General features: G+C 40.1%; 1 protein-coding gene across 3 annotated transcripts in view; it reads right to left on the bottom strand.

Moving 5' to 3' along the window:
• Window positions 1–19,296, bottom strand: part of DYM (dymeclin) — a 238,828-nt gene that overhangs the window by 147,093 nt on the left and 72,439 nt on the right. For all 3 annotated transcript variants that reach the window (XM_072992948.2, XM_072992946.2, XM_078384136.1), the window contains exon 11: window positions 162–344. In XM_072992948.2, the coding sequence (XP_072849049.2) occupies window positions 162–344 (183 nt within the window). The remainder of the gene's footprint in view (window positions 1–161; window positions 345–19,296) is intronic.

Raw genomic sequence — 19,296 nt, 5'->3', positions numbered from 1 at the left:
CAGAGGGAGGAATCCTTGTGGGTTTTACTAAAAGCCACCTGAAATTCTGCTCCTACAACCATTCTCCTAAACTGCCATAGCTACGACTGATTCAATCCACAACAATGCAAAAATCCTTACTTGCTTTAATTCCTTGTAGATAGTTTTAGAAAGATACAAACCTTGTGTGTTCTTGAAGGACATAACTGCTTGTCTATAAGGGTTGGGTGTATCTGGGGCATCAGTCAGGTTTGCTAGCACAAGCAGCAGCAGAAGACTTTGATTAGCGAGAGGCGAAGACTCATCCTGCTGAGGAGCACGTTTGCTTCCCACACCTCCTAATGTGAAGACTGTCCACAGGCCAGCTACATGAAAGTGAGAAAAAGACCTTTTCAGGTAACCTTGATGGGATGTTTGAACTATATTCTGAGCTTTGTTTACTTTGTACCAAATAAGAATAAACTTTGGGGGTTTTAAGGGCAAACACACAACTGTATCCTCACCTCATTCCAAGAGGACAGAAGTACCTGTTGGATAAACACTCAATTCAGAATTAAGAAACAGGTTGTCCTCTGTATGATATTATGGTGCCAAGAACAGTGGGAGGAAGACGTGTAAATCTGCTCTTACTGATACAACAAAGTTAAATGAAGCAATAAAATCAGCTTCTGCTGCTAAAGGAAGCTGCACCACTATGAAATATTTAAAATATATAAAACCAAGCAACGATATTGTGGCATTGCAAAGACTAACAAGCTTTATAGGGCATAAACTTCCATGGACCACAGACCACTTTGTTGTACGCAGACAGGCCTGCAATCCATAAGCAATCTTGATAGTCTTTAAGGTAAAAGACCCGTTGTTTATTTTTTTCTGCAGTAGGCTAACACAGCAACCTTCCCATTGCAGAGTATATATGCATACTAACATGGCTGCCCAATATGAAGTGAGTGCAGAAGGAATGGTAAACTTCAGAAGTAAAGGTAACCAGACTAGACAGTACCCTAACTAGCATTCCAGGACCGAATTTGCTTGGAACATAGGGGAAACTCCCATAGGACATGTTATATATAAAGCACAGATATTAAAGACTGAACAGTTGAATTGACTCAACTGTTTTCTGTTCAAGCAGCAGCATTTCCATACACTAAATGTCTAGAATCACATACTGGGAAGGGCACAGAACATTTACAGTAATGTCATTGGCCTATTTTAGTATTAAATCAGCTAACTCCACATGTGCTGCACCGAGCTTCCTCAAGAAGAGGTAGAACACAACAGCAAAAACAAAGCCATAAATAAACTCTGTTTTTAAGTACAGTTAGTAATCTTTAGGCCTTCACACTAAAGGCATAACATCTATAGTGGAATACTGTATATCAAACTGTACAGTGATGTATAAATGCTAAAATTTAATTATAGCACAATTGTTGTGGAATTTTTCTTAAGCAGTCGCAGATGCAACAAACATATAGTTGGGTAGGTGGTCTAACCAAATATATTAAGGCACCTTGGGGATTCTATAAAGTACCCCCAGTGCCCCATAGTAATGCCATGTGTTCTTCAAACAAGCTTAACCTCGCATTGAGTTCTCTACAAACATTCATAATTGTCCCAATATGGCATGGTGTAACCTGCGGAACAAGAGCAAAAACTAAGCAAAAATGGAAAGTTACTTGCTGCATTCTATCAGTCACTGAAAGAGGAACAATTTGTGCTTCCCGCCAGTTGCCAAAAAAACACACACACACACACCATTGCCCGCCCCCAATTTCCCCCCCCCCATGACCAAAAACCCACCTTCTCCCTGACATATTGGTTCTATTTGGAAAAGCAACTGAAATAAGGATATAGTACACATTCTTTCTCTTTACCTTTGGCACCCTTCTATTGTGCCAAATTTCAGACTATAAACTTCTCAAGATAGGGAACTTCCTCTTACGCTCTTCACACACACACACAATTTGCACAACCACATCAAGTGCCACAGAGACAGGAACAGACTGAGAAAAAGAGGAAATTAGACAAAAGGGCAGTAGGAAAGGACTAGGAGCCAAGCCAACAATTTCTGCATCAGGAGTTAAAATCTCAAGCATTCACGCATATAGGCCCAGAAAGGATGGGATCAGGAGCAGTGGATGTGTCAAAAAAAAGGTTTGTTCTTCCTGTCAACTTCTAAGTACTGCAGTTGTAAGAGTTATACTTAAATCTTCTGGTGTAAGAAAATACCAACATGAATTTGACCCAACTCTGGGAGGCAGTGGAGGACAGGGGGGCCTGGCGTGCTCTGGTCCATGGGGTCACGAAGAGTCGGACACGACTTAACGACTAAACAATAACAACAACAAATACTGCTACTCCAACCTTCACATAGGCATTAGATAATAAAGCTTGAAGACTGACAACAATACAGCAGTATTTTAAGAGAATTCCTAAAATTTTCAGTCTCATTTTATAGCTTATATGCAACATTAAGAGTGCAAGCTTAATTCAATGAGTGGCATTTGACTATGGCAATTAACTGACACTAGTTTGCAATAAACAAGAAAGGACAACAGAAAACTAATTATGAAAAGATCATTTTTAGGCGACACGGAGTCTGGCACAATAAAGACAGTTTTGAATACATGAATGCTTGTAGATTGGCTTTGCTTTGAGATATTAGCACATGACAAGGTTTCAAGCCAGGCAGACAACATTTAAATGCATTTATGCAAGCTTTAAATAGCAACTAAATATCAGCAGGACTTCACTGTAGTTTTACTAAACTCGTGATTGAAATAATAATGATGGGTAGGTCTTTTGCTATTTTGGTAGAAGCCCAAGTGTGGCAAGAACTTTATTAAATGGGCTTTGGATTTCTCTGGATCTTCTCTTCATTTTTTAAAACTTACTTCAAAAGATCCTCCAATTGTTAACAGAATACAGACAGAAAGTCACTACTATATATGCACAAAGTGAATAGACAGGCTAAATTTGCCCCAATAGCTCAACCAATCTTGGAACTGAGAGCACCATCCAAACAAAAGGTAAGCACTTTTGAAGTGCCACTGACTTTAACGGGACAGTCAATCTTTTTCTTAACTCTGTCTCACAACTGGTGGCACTCAAAAAACTCACCTCTGTCTGCCTCACACTTTTAATTACAGTTCTATAGCAACAAGAACATGAGAGTCAAACGGCGATGTTTTTGCAATCGCAAAATGATGGTCTAAATGGGGGAATTTCACTTAGCGATGATCGGTTCCCTGCTTCGGGAACCAATTTTTGCTTTACGACGATCAAAAACAGCTGATTGTTGGGGTTTCAAAATGGCCACCGGGTGCTTAAAGTGGCTCCCCGCTGTGCTTAGGGATGGATTCCTCGCTATAAGGAACCGAAAATGGCCGCCATATGGAGGATCTTCGCTGGAAGGTGAGTTTTTAGCCCACTGGAATGCATTGAATGGTTTTCAATGCGTTTCAATGGGTTTTTAAATTTCGCTTTACAACGTTTTCGCTTAACAGCGATTTTCCTGGAACGGATTATCGTTGTTAAGCGGGGCACCACTGTATATAAAATTGTCGGGTACACAGAGAATTCCATATTTATGTACAGAGAAGGTACAACTATGAACCCTAATTCATGTTCCTTTTGTACATACTTTCAAAATTATGTCTATGATAACACCCAACTGTACCTACTGAAATGGGAAAGGAATGAACTAAACATAGAAGGAGAAGTGAGATTACACACACACACACACACACACACACACAATCACTTGTACTAAAATAAAATTTTGAGAGTGGAAGCCTTGTTGAAAACATCTGGGTGAGGAAAGAGAAAGAAAAATGACACTGTTCCGAAGTATACTAGAAGTTGCCCAGTCAAGTGGAAGACATGCGTGAGGCTTTTACGAAACAGATTACATAACTTTCACAGAGGAGAGTCATCGCAGTAATGGGGGATTTTCAAATATATCCTGACATCTGCTAGAAGTCTAAATCTTCCTAAGAATGGAACATCCAATAAATTCTTGCCTTATCTTGCTGAAAATGTCATCTCTCAGAGAATGGAAGAACAAGTAATCGGCTGTCCTGGCTTAATCCTGACCAAAAGGGAAGAACTTTTTTTTGGGGGGGGGGGGAAGTCTTCTTGGAAGGCGCAACAGCTAGACAAGTGAAAACTGAGTGTTGTCAGCTGTGTATCTTGGACTACAGGAAAGATGATTTCAAAGAGGGCTCAGTTAAGATATGGTGGCCAGAAATTCCAAAGGAGCAAAAATTTCTCAATGGATTACAGGCATCCTGTTGGTGATGAAAAGCTAGAACTTTCAAAGGATGTGGACAGGAAGAAGGACAGATGTACAGTGGGCGAGGGATGTGTACTACAGTGGAGTAGCTTGGCCTTCCAAAGATGGCGTCAGGAAGTCTAAAGACCACAGCGAGTGGCGTTACAGACGACAGTAGGGATTTGTTAGGAGCAAAAAAGAAGTGGAGGAAGAGACAGGTTTGCTGCTTCGTGAAGATGTGTTAACAGGTGAGTCAGGAAAAGGCAGAACTATGCAGTTTCCACCTTATCCTCTTCCACAACAGGAGTAATGTTTGACCAAGGAGGAACAGAACAAAGGCTATAAAGGAGGGATGGGAAGCCCAGGTCAAAACAAGCAGATTGTTAGAAAACACTTAAGCTGCTTGAAATGAGCTACAGTGTTCACAGCCAGGTGAATTACATCCCAGAGAGGTGACGATTTGCTCTTCCAGGCTCAAAATAATGTGCTCTGACCTCTAAAAATTCTGCTGCTTCTCTCTTCTGATTTGACCTGAAAATGGTGTTTTCCCTGATGTCAACAGATCAAACAGGAAAACAATATTCTCTTGGTTGTTGTGGGTTTTTCGGGCTCTTTGGCCGTGTTCTGAAGGTTGTTCTTCCTAACGTTTCGCCAGTCCCTGTGACCGGCATCTTCAGAGGACTGACGAAACGTTAGGAAGAACAACCTCCAAAACACGGTCAAAGAGCCCAAAAAACCCACAACAACCATTGGATCTCGGCCATGAAAGCCTTCACGAATACAATATTCTCTTGCTCTACTTAAGTCTAGTGTGCTTCAGGCCAGGCATTATTTGCTTGCCATCCCAAAGAGAGCAGGTAGGAGGAGGCACTGTAGATTGGCATAAGGATCACATCCTATTCCATTCTGGGAGGCAAAGGAAGGTGACCTGGCTTATTCTAAGCCAAATGGTAAAGGTAAAGGTAAAGGTTCCCCTTGACAATTTTTGTCCAGTCGTGTTCGACTCTAGGGGGCAGTGCTCATCCCCGTTTCCAAGCCATGGAGCCAGCGTTTTATCCGAAGACAATCTTCCGTGGTCACATGGCCAGTGTGACTTAGACACGGAACGCGGTTACCTTCCCACCGAGGTGGTCCCTATTGATCTACTTGCATTTGCAAGCTTTCGAACCGCTAGGTTGGCGGGAGCTGGGATAAGCAACGGGAGCTCACTCCGTTGCCTGGATTAGATCTTACGACTGCTTGGTCTTCTGACCCTGCAGCACAGGCTTCTGCGGTTTAGCCCGCAGCGCCACCACGTCCCTATGAGCAAGTTTAATTTTGATTGGAACACCTATAGTTATACTCCACACAGCAATGGTACCCAACCTTGGGTAACCTAGGTGTTCTTGGACTGCAGTTCCCAGAAACTCCAGGCAACCGAGCTGGTGGTGAAGGCTTCTGGGAATTGCAGTCCAAGAACACCTGGGTTACCCAAGGTTGGGAACCACTGCTTTATAGATGGACATACTAAATCTCACCTCCACTGTTTTTTTGTGTTTTTTTTTTTAAGCTGCAATAGAGCACTATTATGCCTCCCTTGGGATCAGGGGGCAGATGCACATTTCTTTCACTGTTATAAACAGTTTTCACACACTTTTCAAAATGCAAGATTAAAGGGGGAAAAAGCACCAACAGGTTTCCTGAGTGAACAGTTTGCACTAGGAATATTTTAATTTCTTTAATATCCAAAAAAATAAAAAAGTCCTCATCCTGTTTAACATGCATTTGTTTTGGGCTCATAACAATTGTACAATTGTCGGCTTGAACGTCACACAAGTAACAGATAAAGGAGCCTCGCTGCCAAGCTCTTTGGATCTAGCATCCTCTAGCAGACAACATCCAGAGTCAGAGCAGAGAGCTGACAGGGTGAGTTAAGATATAGCAAGGTCTTGTGACCGACCCCTGTACATCGCTGGCACCAGGAAGGCTAGACCAAGGCTCCAAGCTCCTGGGCCTTGGCATGCCTGCTTCCTGACTGACTGGACACATTTGCTAACCAGCCAACTCTGCTCCGTGTTTTCTCTTTTCGGTCCAGCCAGTCCCTTTTACCCCTGTAATCACATCTGCTTGAATGAGTTGTTTGTCCAGTTACTTTTAACACATAATTTCAGAAATTTAAACGCCATTAAAATATTGGAGGAGATAGTGATCATTGTTATGGAGGTTACTTCTGACCCAAAGGCATTTTCCTTAAAATGGGTTGCTTCCTAGTAAAAACTGCTTCTGAGAACATGTTTACCAATAACTGTGAAAGGAAGAAATGTTAAATAAAAATAAAATAAAATTTATTAAAAAGTAATGTTCCTAACGCTCAGCTGTGGACGTGCCTGGAAGTGAAAGGAAAGTCCGATGCTGCAAAGAAAAATACTGCATAGGAACCCTGGAATGTAAGATCTATGAACGTTGGGAAGCTGGAGGTGGTCAAACAGGAGATGGCAAGAATAAACATCAACATCCTGGGCATCAGCGAACTAAAATGGACAGGAATGGGCGAATTCAGCTCAGATGATTACCATATCTACTAGTGTGGGCAAGAATCCCGTAGAAGGAATGGAGTAGCCCTCATAGTCAACAAAAGAGTGGGAAAAGTTGTAATGGGATACAGTCTCAAAAATGATAGAATGATGTCAATACGAATCCAAGGCAGACCTTTCAACATCACAATAATCCAGGTTTATGCACCAACCACCATTGCTGAGGAGACTGAAAATGAACAATTTTATGAAGACTTACAACACCTTCTAGAACTGATGCCAAAGAAAGATGTTCTTCTCATTCTAGGGGACTGGAATCCTAAAGTAGGGAGCCAAGAGATAAAAGGAACAACAGGGAAGTTTGGCCTTGGAGTTCAGAACGAAGCAGGACAAAGGCTAATAGAGTTCTGTCAAGAGAATAAGCTGGTCATCACAAACACTCTTTTCCAACAACACAAGAGGCGACTCTATACATGGAAATCACCAGATGGGCAATATCGAAATCAGATTGATTATATTCTCTGTAGCCAAAGATGGAGAAGCTCTATACAGTCAGCAAAAACAAGACCTGGAGCTGACTGTGGCTCTGATCATCAGCTTCTCAAAGCAAAATCCAAGCTTAAACTGAGGAGAGTAGGAAAAACCACTGGGCTACTCAGGTATAATCTAAACCAAGTCCCTTATGAATACACAGTGGAAGTAAAGAACAGATTTAAGGAACTCGATTTGGTGGACAGAGTGCCTGAAGAACTTTGGATAGATGCTTGTAACACTGTACAGGAGACAGCAACAAAAACCATCCCAAAGAAAAGGCAATGCAAGAAAGCAAAGTGGCTGTCCAATGAGGCCTTAGAAATAGCAGAGAGGAGAAGGGAAACAAAATGCAAGGGAGATAGGGAAAGTTACAGAAAATTGAATGCAGACTTCCAAAGAAAAGCAAGGAGAGAAGAGGGCATTCTTAAATGAACAATGCAAAGAAATAGAGGAAAATAACAGAAAAGGAAAAACCAGAGATCTGTTCAGGAAAATTGGAGATATCAGAGGAACCTTTGGTGCAAGGATGGACATGATAAAGGACAAAAATGGGAGGGACCTAACAGAAGCAGAAGACATCAAGAAGAGGTGGCAAGAATACACAGAGGAATTATATCAGAAAGATTTGGATATCCCGGACAACCCAGACAATGTAGTTGCTGACCTTGAGCCAGACATCCTGGAGAGTGAAGTCAAGTGGGCCTTAGAAAGCCTGGCTAACAATAAGGCCAGTGGAGGTGATGACATTCCAGTTGAACTATTTAAAATCTTAAAAGATGATGCTGTTAAGGTGCTACATTCAATATGACAGCAAGTTTGGAAAACTCAGCAGTGGCCAGAGGATTGGAAAAGATCAGTCTACATCCCAATCCTAAAGAAAGGCAGTGCCAAAGAATGCTCCAACTACCGTACAACTGCACTCATTTCCCACGCTAGCAAAGTTATGCTCAAAATCCTACAAGGTAGGCTTCAGCAGTATGTGGACCGAGAACTCCCAGAAGTACAAGCTGGATTCTGAAGGGGCAGAGGAACTAGAGACCAAATTGCTAACATGCACTGGATTATGGAGAAAGCCAGAGAGTTCTGATCTTCACCACCCAGAAAAGATTTGGGTCATCTGCAACCTTGGACACCTCACTGCAGTTCCCAGTCTTTACAGAATCCTTTTTATTTTTGAAAAACTCTCACTCCTCCCACTTTCATTCTTTACCTTCACGCAACCCCTGTTTAACAAAACAAAACAAAATTTCTATTTTAAATTTTAAAATAAAAATGAAGCATAGTAAGGAATAAATTAAAAATAAGCCTTTTTATTTTTCTTGAGAAATTCTTAATCCTAGGTAGAATATCTATCACAGAAAGTTGCTTGGGCTCATAAAAAAATGCATGTTTTTTTCTCTTCAAAAATCTGAATTTTGCCTCTTCCTTGGAATCTCTTCATATCCATTTGGGAACAAATGCTTTATAAACTAGTGGCACAAATTCTTAGGCATAGAATTTTTTAAGACATTCCAGACTTTTTAAACTGTGCATCTGAACCACTTTGATCAGACCAGCTGTTCATAATTTTTTCTACCCTGTTTTATTCTGTGGATTTCTATCTGGATTTTCTATTATTTTCATCACTATTTATTCTGATGTGAGCCACCCAAGCAACCCATTGGATTGAAGAACAATACATAAAACATAGCAAAAAACTGGAGGTATTAGTTGAAATTAATCACATTCACTGATTTGAAAAGAACAAGAAAGAAAAGTGTTTTTAAGGCCGAGCTTGGAAATTTGCAACCTATGTAAAAACCCAGTTGTAGTAGTTGTAGTTTTCAAAGATGGATTGTTGTGCTCTGTTGCTTTTAAATGTGTTTCTAGAATTGATTTTATTTAATGTTTTTAATACAGTGGTACCTCACAAGGTGATTACCCCGCAAAGCGACGAATCTGCATGACAACGAGGCTTTTCAACTGCCATTGCGCTTCGCAAAACAGTGTTTCCTATGGGTAATTTTTGCTATACGATGTTTCGGACCATGCTTCGCAAAACGGGTGTTTTCCGGACCGATGCTTTGCAAGACAGCGATTTAAACAGCTGATTGGCGATTCGCAAAATGGCTTCCCTATGGGCGATCTTCGCACAACGACAACTGTTTTCCCCACTGGAACGCATTAAATGGATTTCAGTGCATTCCAAAGGGGAAATGCTTTTCGCAAGATGATGTTTACGCTAAACAGCAATTTCAATGGAACAGATTAACATTGTCTTGTGGAGCACCACTGTATACTTGTTTAATTATTTTAAAATATTTGTATACTTACTGGTTTTTTTAGCTTTTAAATATTGTCTTTTTAATTATGTATGTTGCCTCGTGTCCTTTTAAGGAGAAAGGCAGCATAAAATATTTCAAATAAATAAATACATAATTTTAAAAGTACCCATGTTAATCTGTGCAAGGAAGCATATCAAACAAACAAACAAACCAACAAGGAAACAAAAACCCTACAAGAGATAAGAACACTGTGGCACCTTAAAGGCTAACCAACTCTGAGAAAGTGGTCTTAATCTGCAAAAGCTAACATAAAATATAGCAGTTAGTCTTTAATGTAAGACAATGTACAGTGGTGCCTCGCTTTACGACATTAATTCGTTCCAGCGAAATCACTGTAGAGCGAAAACGTTGTAAAGCGAAATAAAAAAGCCCATTAAAATGCATTGAAACCCGTTCAATGTGTTCCAATGGGCTGAAAACTCACCGCCAAGCGAAGATCCTCCATAGGGGCGGCTATTTTCGGTGCCTGTGCAGCGAGGAATCAGTCCCTAAGCACAGCGGGGGGCCATTTTCTTCAGCCGGCGGCCATTTTGAAACCCGACGACCAGCTGTTTTTGCTTGTCATAAAGCGAAAATCAGTTCCCGAAGCAGGAAACAGATCATCGCAAAGCGGAAAAACCCCATTCAAACCATCGATTTGCAGTCTAGAAACCCATTCTCATTAATGTGGATGTCAAAATGGCACAAGTGGTAACTAGTGGTTCAGTGGTAGTAATAACGTTTGAAGATATGGATGTTGATTGTAGAAGACATTATGCCTAGTGTTACAGATGCTACTAAGTGGAACTGTAAATCACAATTTAGAAAGTGATACATTTCACAGTTAGCCTCCTAATAAGAATGAAGTGAGAGCATAAACACCAGTGCTCGATTTACTTCTCAAGCCTTAATTGCAAATTTAAATTTGAAAGCTTCCATCTGTAATGCTTGGCAACCATATATACTGTTTAATTTTCACAAAGTTTCAAACCCACCAATTTATAGTTCAAGATGTACTCAGAACAGCAGATCTTTCCAAAGATCACACATTCCATAAACACAGAGCTTCAATTTTCAGTTGTACAAAGTTCTGGCAAATCAAAATGTTGCTGAAAATATGCCACATGATCATGTAACTATCAGAAGTGTCATGCTGAAATGGGTGTAGATAACTAGAATTAAGAAGAAAACCAGATGGGACAAACAGAGCTATGGAAACAGAGACTTATATAAACATCAGTGCAGAAAAATCAGGAACATGATGCTCCGGCTCCCAATGATACACTAATAAGCCACATTAACATTTTGAAAATCATTTTTTTAACCGAATACAAGCACATTGAACTCTGCCACTGGCTACAGAATACTGTACAGCACATCATAGGCAAGCCGGCAGATACACAGAGACATGTTTTAACCTATTATTCCAAATACCAGGGAAGGTTTATAAAAGGGTTAGGCTTAGGAGTTCCGACACTGCTATTATCATACAAAGCAGAAATGGAGGTTGAGATGGAAATGCACAGACATGGGATGAGATGCAAAGGAGATTTTCTAGAAGGAGGAAATGTGCATACAATTTTGTTTTGGGCTACTTGTCTTGGATGCCTTTTCTTCTCTTAAAAATTGGCCAAAATCCAGTCGTTTAGCTTAGTAAACCGCACTTAAGTAGGCCTATTAATCAGTGGAGATTTGGTGAACCAACTTTTCTCTTAAGTTCCACTGTTTCAAATGGACCTCTTCTAACTGTGACTTACTAAAGTAAATCACAACTCGAGTAGGCCCATTTGAATCCATGGAACCTATGAAGCAGTTGGTACATTAATTTCCCACTGATTCAATGGGCCTACTCAAGTACAAATTACCATGCTAAACAACAGGAGTTTCACCAGTAACTCTGGCACCAGTAAAATACACAGTACAATAATCTATAAATATATTTATCTGGAATTCATGAACATTTTTGAAGAAATATATTTAGCTTGAAGATAAAAGACAAACTCTCAAAATATGTTAAAGAAAGTTCTGTTGAGTTCAATAGCATTTTCATATACTTCTGAAGACAAATCTAGAATATTAAATGAATTAAAACTGAGGATCCTACAATGTGCAAACAGGAACATGTAGGGCACCAAAGTCAAATGATTCTAAGAAGAGGGAAATAAACCAATCTGTAGTGGATACAATCATGACACAGAGCACAGAATCACACTTTCCAGCAAAGATTCAAAATAATAGTTTTTCCAGTGTACGTTATTATGGAGACGCACTTTACAATATGTAGACAGTATCCGCTTTAGGGGAAAATAACCCACCAAGAAGAAGGAAAAGAAGCTATCATACATCAGCACTAGAAATTCCTAGCACGTGACATTTTGGATCCATCAATTCTGCTCTCTTTTTAACTCTGCATACTTGCTCATCCATTATTATATTTTCCCTCTTTTACTGTCATCATCTCCACGCCTGACACAATATTTCAAAACATAACAGAGCTGAAATGTGTAAAAAATGTGCAATTTTTACCACTGAGTTTGTCCAAAGGCAGAGATGAAGAACTCCATCCACACAGCATTCCTGAGAGTCTAACCTATGATGGAATTGCATGTACAGAGGTGCCTCGCTTAGCAATTGCTTCATTTAACAAAGAATTCACTTAACGATGTGTTTCTTGGAGGAATTTTCCAGATCGTTTAACAATGTTCTCTATGGGGGATTTTCCCTTAACGATGTCCGTTTTCGCTCATTTTTAAGTGTCTTAAAATGTTTGAAACCTGTTTTAAATGCTTGGAATCGGTAGTGCACCTTGTGAAGCCTATGCAAACTTAATTTGGCTTTGTTCTGAGTCTTTGTTAATTTTTGGTGATTTTATGTTTTCCCCATTTAAATCCATTGAACTGTCCCTTCAATGGATTTAAATGGGGAAAACAAAAAATCACCAAAAATTAACGAAGACTCAGAACAAAGCCAAATTAAGTTTGCATAGGCTTTACAAGGTGCACTACCGATTCCAAGCATTTAAAACAGGTTTCAAACATTTTAAGACACTTAAAAATGAGCGAAAACAGACATCGGAAAAGCCATTGAAAAGCATTGAAGCCGACTCAATGCTTTTCAATGGCTTTCCGATGGGGGAAACATTGTTTCACTTAGCGATGTTTCCTATGGGGATTTTCGCTTAAGGACGGTAATCCGTTCCCATTGGAACGGATTAACCGGTTTTCAATGCATTCCTATGGGAAATGGTGTTTCGCTTAACGATGTTTTCCCATAGCGATGTTTTTTTGGAACCAATTAACATCATTAAGCGAGGCACCACTTAAGACATGTGGGGTTTCAGTAGGAGGGAAAAACCAGGAGAATTCAGTTTGGTTGCTTCGCACATAGAGAAGTGCCTTTTTCGCTCTGTGTTAAATCCTTCACATTTGAAGAATCTTTCCCTCCAGCAGAATTCTAGGTATTGTAGGAGTATGGATTCAGATTTCTCTCTTTTTCTCCTACATTTGTGTCAGGTCCACAAATTAAAAGCATATATTAAAATAAATATATTGAAAGCATATATAACCTTCTGATATAAGTAATGCAAAAGCAGACATTTTGGGGTTAGGATGCAGTTGCAACAGCCAGATGAAATCTTACTGCTGGCTAAAAAGTTCTTGCAAAAGCTACAATTATTTAAATAGTGATGGGCTTACCAGTTGTGAAACTGGGACACTTCCTAGAAAGCCACCAGAGTGACAAGGCATTACAGACAGAGTTAAGGAGAACTGTTTGGAAATGATGCATTTCAGCTATTCAAATGCAGCCATAAAATCTCTGCCAGTACATGTATCTGTGAAAAGGTTCCCATGAAGAGAAGCGTTAAAGACCCAACCCTACAAGAAAGGATTATGATTTATTTTTAAATGATAAAGACACTTAACATTTGGGCAGCAATTTAAGCAAGTAAAGCACTAGGACTATGAAGTAATCATTGATCATGATTTTTAAGAGTTCCCCTCCAATAAAAATATACTAGCCTGATTCAGTGTTTGCCAAGGAAACTGTTAAAAAGTTCTTCTGAGTAGGTAATTACCTGCTGGAATCTTGCCTCAATACAAGGAAGTGCCCAGTTAAACTGATGATGAAAAAAATATGGAGACATTTAGGGTTTTATTTTTTTTAGTGGGGTAACTTAAATAACTTGGAAAGGAGCAGAGAGATACCATTCCTCCATTTAAAGGTATCTGCTGATATCACCACCACCAAGAATTCTGTGGCACCTGAAAATCTAGCAAGTTTTAGTTGGCATAACCTGTAGTGGACGGCAGCCTAAGACCATGAAAGCACATGCCAAGTAAAACTTGTTAGCCTTTCATGTACCACAGGACTCGTTGTTGTTACCTTTATTACTACATCTGCATTCCAATACCCTCCCAATGAGCCCAATGTGGCTTTTATCCTGTTTCTTTTTTCCTTTTAAACAGATGTGCAATGTAGTTTAGGGCGAGAAAGAGTGGATTTAAATTCAAATGGTCCTGGTTGAAGTCTAATATTGGCTGTTCTTAGACAACTAAAGCTCATATATGTAGAAACTCAAGGAAGATCCAGCATTCGTAAGCAATACTGCCTATGCTCTCTTCTTGTTACTATTACTTACTTGAGTAAAGTACCAACAGAAAACTGATACAGTGGTGCCTCGCTTAACGACGATAATCTGTTCCAGGAGAATCGCTATTAAGCGAAAACGTTGTAAAGCGAAATTTAAAAACCCATTGAAACTCATTGAAAACTGTTCAATGCGTTCCAATGGGCGAAAAACTCACAGTCCAGCGAAGATCCTCCATATGACGGCCACTTTCAGTGCCTGTATAGCGAGGAATCCGCCCCTAAGCACAGCAGGGAGCCATTTTAAGCACCCGGAAGCCATTTTGAAAACTCGACAATCAGCTGTTTTGATCATTGTAATGCAAAGAATTGGTTCCCAAAGCAGGGAACTGATCTTCGCAAAGCAAAAAAAACCTATTTAAAACATTGGTTTGCGATCGCAATTGCGATTGCAAAAATGTCATCGTGAAGTGGATTCATCGTAATGCGGGGTAATCGTTAAGCGGAGCATGACTGTATACAGAATTCAGAAGGAGCAAGGTTATTTTCCTGAGTGGTTAAAATCTACATCAAAAAGCACTTGTCAACCAAGGAGTCATGAAACTCTTCACTCCTTCAAGCATCATCCAAGGGTTTCACAGAATTTTGTAATCTCCCGTCACACTTCATAGTTCACTTTTATGCTATCCAATCTTCCCTACTCAGAACAGCAGTAAAAGAAATGTGCTAAAGTCACCGAGCCTAAGTTTCCCATTGAAAAGTTAATGTCAAGAACTACACTTATGGAAGTCCTTTTATTTTTCCAGCTGAGGTTCTTGAATGATATTCCAAATTATAATAATTAATTTGCATGTCTTTATTCATGTCAGAGTGTTGCACAATTTAAAATTATGGATGTATATGAACTATAAAGTTCAAACAAATTAAAAATGTTAAAATGATCAGCTCTTTACTAGATCTTTTTTAACACACATGGTATATACATGTATTGCATGCAAATATTGGCTGCATATATTTGTACATAAATTTGTCTGCTGGGTTTTGCAATATTTTATCACTATATTTTTAAGGGACGTCGTGGTGCTGCGGGTTAAACCGCAGAAGCCTCTGTGCTGCAGGGTCAGAAGACCAGCAGTTGTAAGATCGAATCCACACAATGGAGTGAGCTCCTGTCACTTGTCCCAGCTCCTGCCAACCTAGCAGTTTGAAAACGTGTAAATGCGAGTAGATAAATAGGTACCACCTCGGTGGGAAGGTAACGGCGTTCCGTGTCTAGTCGCACTGGCCATGTGACCACAGAAAACGGTTTGCAGACAAAACGCTGGCTCTACAGCTTGGAGATGGAGATGAGCACCACGCCCTAGGGTCGGACACGACTGGACTAAATGTCAAGGGGGACCTTTACCTTTACCTTTTATTTTTTAAGCAGGAAGAGAGAGTTGGGATTCTGTAGTCTCTCATGTTAAAAGGGTTTCTCAACTAAAAAAGGGTTGAAAATCAAGACAAATGCAAAAAATAGAGAGATGTGGAAGTAGAATAAAGCATTAAAATTAATTTTAGGGATGAAATAGTAAGATACTGGTACAGGAGAGCCTAAGATTAAGGCAAATCTAAACTAAGCTGGCAGATCTCACCTATTTTAGAATTAAAACTTCATTTACCACACACACAAAAGACACACAATTAATTCTTTGCAAGAACTTATTGAAAAAAGATAGAAAAGTATTTATTTTAAGCCCTTAGCATTATTTAAAAAAACATTTTATTTGTAGACATATTCATTCTTTTTTTTTAAAAAATGGTTGAGACTGATTCTATGAAAACCAGCATACATGACGCTTCTTCAAACCATCGCATTTACCCTCCCTCATATTTTAACCTGCAATGCTAGAACAAAGATCAGTGCTGTACCCCTAAAACTCACCCTGCCTTTCAACTGGATTCAATGACAAGCAACATTACAGGGCCATCTAGGGAGGTTCTTGCTCAACCTTCTCAGACATTCTCAGTCATAGGGGAGAGCCAGGAAGGGAAAATGTTCACCCACTGACTTTTCCAAGAAATGTATTGGCTTTCCCAAAGGCCTCTTTCACATCATCCAGAAAGATTATGTTGCCATTTGTCTCTGCCTCTCAAGTTTAATCATCTAGCGCAGAAACACCCAGAGATGTAGCCTGCCCCCCTCAACTAATCTAACCGGAATGTGGCTGGCCTTCAATATAGATGGTCAATATGTTTAACCCCAGTTTCTATAGCGAGAATATGATCTGTATTCACTTCTTTTGCAAACTTTTCTTTGCTGCATGAGTGCTATGAGAGGATGCAATTCACTGCCAGGAATGTTTTGAAATGAAAAACAGGGTTTAATAGAGTTGAATGGGATTAAAGCTACTGGGGTTAAAATGAGAAATGAATCCAAGAACTAGTCTCAATCAGATGGTCCAAATACAGGCCGTACTGCTCTTGTACTAACTGTGATCAATTTCCCCCCACTATACCTGCATATTAATGACACACACAATCATATCAATTGTAGCATTTGAGTTTAACTTGGTCTTCACTTCTTTCAACCTAACAGGCTCTCTTTCTTAATCAAGGCTGCTCTAAACTGTATCACATCAATTACTGGACCATATCAACAATTAATCTACCATATTTTTCCGTTTATAAGACGACCGTGTATAATGACACCCTCCTTATCTAACCACAAATTAGAAAAATCAGGGATCAAAGGGCTCCCTTTTTGCTAAGCCCTGTGCCTTTGCAAAAGGCAAGGAAAACAGCTGTCAAAGTGACTGGCACTTTTCCTTGCCTTTTGAGAAGGCACGGAGCTTAGCAAAAAAGGAAGGGAGAAACACCTCCCCTTCCTTTTTGCTAAGCTCCATGCCTTCTCAAAAGGCAAGGAAAAGTGGGGTGACTTTGACAGCTGCTCTTCCTTGCCTTTTGAGAAGGCACGGGGCTTAGCAAAAAGGAAGGGAGAAACACCTCCCCTTCCTTTTTGCTAAGCCCAAGCCTTCACAAAAGTATAAAACGACCCTCAATTTTTTTCTCAAATTATTTAAGAAAAAAGTGTCTTTTTATACACGGAAAAATATGGTATTTTTCCCCTTTGAAAAAAAAAAGCACTTCCCTGCTTACTGCTTTAGAGGAGTGCCCTGTGCTATCTTGTGTTGCTCTTAGGGGCCATCTCTTGATACTGCCAGCTACCTTGAACTGCATCAAGGTGGCATGCAGAGTACTGTCACAGTTCTCTATGTGGTTGGTTCAAGGACATCTAGCTTGCCATTTGAAACACTATGTAAGACGCTTTGGAAGGATCTCAACACGTTAGGCTTCAAGAATGCTGCCACAGTCAGTGTATGTACAGTATTTGTTTTAGACATGCAAGGAGAAAGAACATTAATTGGACATGAAAGAAAGTGAAAAGGCCAGAGTTTTTAGGAGGTTTGAAAGTTATGGGTTGTTTTTCCCCCTTAAAGAGAAAAGAAGTAGCAAGACAGATGAAAAAGCATATAAATAACTGAAAAGGACAAGGGGAAGAGACCAAGAACGAACGCCAGGACATCATTTCCAGAGGGCAGATTGAGCAGAAAGGAAAGAACAGATTAGAACAGAGGAAGGAAGGAGGGCAAATAGGGTCGCAGCTCAGTGTCGGAGCACACATTTTGAGGAAAGAGCTCCCGCTCAGCAGCAGAGTACACACTTTACATAGAGAAAAATTCAGGTAGATCCCCTGGAACGACCTCATCTGGGGCCCCAGGGAGCTACTACCCATCACTTTAACCATACAGAGCTAATGGGAGGGCAGATCTGACATAGTGAACTACAGACTAAAGAGGTCAGAGGCCAAGCCTTAGAAATTAGCATGATCACAAAACAATAAATACATCTCAACAGAAAGTATGGCTGTGCCGGCACACAACTGTATCTTGATATACTGCACTGGTGTAGTGATTAGAGTGTTGTGCTCGGCCTTGAGAGATCCCGTCTTAATTCCCCACTGATCTATGGAAAGTCTCTGGGTGTCAACAGACCAAACTCAGCTTGCCATACCGCACAGGGTTACTATGAGGATAAAGAGAGAGGAGAGCTGCAGTTGGCTAATGAAGAGGAAGCAGAATATAAATTATTACAAACTGCTGCTGCTCCATCCTCTTGTTCTTGCTGTTAATTAAAATTATCAAGCTTATCATCCCAGAAGTAAATAGTCCTAGCTCTGTTACCCTGTTTCCCCGAAAATAAGACCTAACCTGAAAATAAGCCCTACTATGATTTTTCAAGACGCTCGTAATATAAGCCCTACCCCAAATATAAGCCCTAGTTAAGTGAAACCCCGCCCTCCACCATTGTGTGGCATTGTGCAGCAACCAGAAGATGATGACATGACGGTGTTTGAATAAATATAGATTGTAGTACATGGAAAAAAATAAAACATCCCCTGAAAATAAGCCCTAATGCGTTTTTTGGAGCAAAAATTAATATAAGACCCTGTCTTATTTTCGGGGAAACAGGGTAGGAATCTTATTGTATATTATATCATGCACCCCATAGCAGTAGAACAAAACAGCAGCTAATGGGAAACGGATTTGGGAAGGATTTATACTGAAATGTGCAATCAAAATATCAGAGATGTCACATTGGAATGGCTCTTGCTTTGCTATGTGTGGGAGTGGGAGGGTTGTGCATGCATATATATTTCAACAATGTGTCACTCATGCAGGATTCATGTGATGCTCTTATGGATCCGAAGGGGGAGACTGCTATCAGCAAAAACTGAAAAAATAGCCATGGCATAAGAATATCACCAAAAGCTTTTGTCTGTGACAAAACGCCACTTCTTCTTCTCTACCTGAGCTATTTTACATAGCTCTCCTCTCTGCATTTGATCCTGAAAACACCTGTAAGATAGCTCTGGTGAAGTAATCATTGGCTTAGGAACACCAAGTAGGCTAAGACTATGAAGGCATTCAAATGTAGGTCTCCTGAGTCCCCCACGCTTAACCACTGCACTACACTGGCTCACTCAGATCAGTGGTTATTAGAGAAATTATGCCAGGGATGAAACACATTAGTAGAAAACAATGTAACAATTGATGCACCTACTGTG

This window comes from Pogona vitticeps, chromosome 2, assembly GCF_051106095.1.
Source record: "Pogona vitticeps strain Pit_001003342236 chromosome 2, PviZW2.1, whole genome shotgun sequence".
Taxonomy (NCBI): Eukaryota; Metazoa; Chordata; class Lepidosauria; order Squamata; family Agamidae; genus Pogona; species Pogona vitticeps.
Note: the sequence above shows the minus strand (reverse complement) of the source record. Positions and strands in the feature narration are given on the sequence as shown.